Raw genomic sequence first — 2,687 nt, 5'->3', positions numbered from 1 at the left:
ATATGAAGGAAAGAAGGCTGAGCTGGAGGCTGAAATTCAGCAGATGATCCTGAAGAGACAACAGAAGATTCAGGAGATCAAACACTCAGTCGACCTCAGTAAGGAAGATGCAGACAGAGAGATAGCAGAAGGTGTTCAGGTCTTCACTGCTCTGAAGGAGTCTGTTGAGAGAAGCCAGGCCAATCTCATTGATGCAATCAAGGAGAAGCAGAAAACAAAAGAAAATCAGGCCAAAAGTTTTATAAAAGAGCTGGAACAGGAAATCTCTGAGCTGATGAACAGAGGCACTGAGCTAGAGCGGCTCTCACGCTCTGATGACCACCTCCATCTTCTCCAGAATGTCCAGTCTCTAAACACCAACCACCCAACACCCACCAAGGACTGGACAGAGGTCAGCGTCCGTCCATCATATGAGGGGACTGTGGTGAGAGCTGTGTCTCAGCTGGAGGAGACACTCAGTGAACAGATGAAGAAGCTGCTTGAAGCTGAGCTGAAGAGGGTCCAGCAGTATGCAGTGGATGTGACTCTTGATCCTGATACAGCACATCCTGCTCTCATCTTGTCTTATGATGGGAAACAAGTACGCCCTGGTAAGGCAAAGAAAAATCTCCCAGACAACCCAAAAAGATTTTCTGATTGTGCTTGTGTCTTGGCAAAACAGAGTTTCTCTTCAGGCAGATTTTACTTTGAGGTTCAAGTTAAAGGAAAGACTAAATGGGATTTAGGAGTGGCCAGAGAGTCGATCAACAGGAAGGGAACCATCACATTGAGACCTCAGGATGGTTACTGGACTGTATTTTTGAGAAATGGAAATGAGTACAAAGCTCTTGATGACCCTCCAGTCTGTCTCTCTCTGAAGTCTCAGCCTCAGAAGGTGGGGGTGTTTGTGGATTATGAGGAGGGTCTGGTCTCCTTTTATGACGTAGATGCTGCAGCTCTTATCTACTCCTTTACTGGCTGCTCCTTCACTGAGAAACTCTTCCCATACTTCGATCCCTGTCATAATGATGATGGTAAAAACTCTGCACCTCTGATCATCTCTCCTGTCAGAGTAAAATAATCACTTCTCTTATTTTATGTATTGATTTATTTTTATTCAAGGAAACAAATATTTAGTGTTAGTAGCAGGGAAAACACCTTTTGGTCAGTTGGTTGGTCGATATGTGTCTGACATAATCCTCACCGGTCACATAATCACTGAGCTTACTTTCATAAGGTCGTGTGTCCACCAAAGTGTTTTATCCCACCTCAAAACGCCTAGCTAAGAGCACTAGTGCACTTTGGAGGCACGTTTTTTTTTCTGTTGAGAGTCGTCGTATCAGGGCTTTTATTGGTTTTATTACAGAGCAGCTGGAGAATGACAGTAAAGGACAGCGAGAGAAAGAAAGGGAGGATTATATGCAGCAGGTAGGAATCACACCTGGGCCCCTGCTCAGGACACAGCCTACATTGGAGCGACGCGCTACCAGGAGAGCTAAAACATGCCCCTGAACGCAGTGTTTTACCCAAAGTTAGCATTCTTTAAGTCTTGGCAACCAGAAAATAAAACGACAAATGTACAGGGCTCAGCAAATTTTCACGTTTTTGGCGTGTTGCACAGTGTAAATACACAATGCAGAGAATCAAAAAATATTTATGTAGTTAATGTAAAGAAAATATGCAGATTTGTTTTTCTCCATAGATCAAATGGATTGGTTGAATAGTAGGTAGAATTTCAGTCAACTAATATTTTCTTTGTTTCACCACATCCCCAGTGAATACCTTCTAGCTGACATCTTATTTTCTACAGAATGTTTTTAATGTGATAATTGATATACACTTCATTAAGATTATTAATTTTACTGATCCCATTACACAGTCAACACATACATTTAAAGCATTAATCTATTTCAATCTGCATCATGACACACATGATATGTGCAGAATATCTGTTTAAACCTCTGTTAAACCCACAGACATTTATTTTAACTAACAGAAGAAATCACTGTTTGTAAAGACGCCAAATATGTCAGGCTGCAGTCTCCAGGATTTGATGCAAAATTACTCAAAATCAAAGTTTTTTTCTCTATTTGATGTGCAGCCACAAGAACACATATCGCTGAATATTGTGTCATGGTAACGCCTATTACATGCCTGTGGTGACAGAATACAGTATGTGTCATTATTATACCTGATATAAAAGGTAATTAATAAAAAAGATGCTAACGGAATTTTATATCTTGTCTAAAATGTTGTTTGGTTGACTATTGGTCAGTGTGGCCAACTGTTATTTGTTTTGTGAACACTGGTGAGATGGTTTATGTGTCACAGAAATCTGTAAATATGTGATTGTTGAATGAAATAAACTAGTTGTTGAACTCAAGGCCTGAGTAAGCAGTGACTTGAACATTAAACACTGAACAGAAAATCCTCAAATACACGTAGGTTGTATTTCCTGACAAACGCACTTCGTTTCCTGTGGCTGCTTCACAATAAAAGCCCCATTGTTTTTCACCAATTGGATGCTTTTAATGTGAAGCACTGTCAGGAGGAAATGTTTGTTTCCACTAGCAGTGACTGAATCCAGTCCGGCTGTAGGAGAGTGAACAGTAACAGTGAGGCTGATATCAATGAGACAGAATTACACTGGATTACATGCTGCATCGTTTCCTGTCAGTCCCTCATGTGTGTGAAGGCCATCACCACTG

The 2,687-nt window shown here is 41.0% G+C and overlaps 1 protein-coding gene across 1 annotated transcript; it reads left to right on the top strand.

Annotated features, from left to right (window-relative positions):
* Positions 1-4: 4 nt before the first annotated feature.
* Positions 5-2,349, top strand: LOC126387218 (nuclear factor 7, ovary-like; the record flags this gene model as incomplete). Its single annotated transcript, XM_050039760.1, has 1 exon — positions 5-2,349. A coding segment is annotated over one exon (1,056 nt), but the record flags the coding sequence as incomplete, so codon positions are not given.
* Positions 2,350-2,687: the final 338 nt, after the last annotated feature.

This window comes from Epinephelus moara, unplaced genomic scaffold (genome assembly GCF_006386435.1).
Source record: "Epinephelus moara isolate mb unplaced genomic scaffold, YSFRI_EMoa_1.0 scaffold2865, whole genome shotgun sequence".
Lineage (NCBI taxonomy): Eukaryota > Metazoa > Chordata > Actinopteri > Perciformes > Serranidae > Epinephelus > Epinephelus moara.
This window is presented reverse-complemented; position numbering and strand designations above follow the sequence as displayed.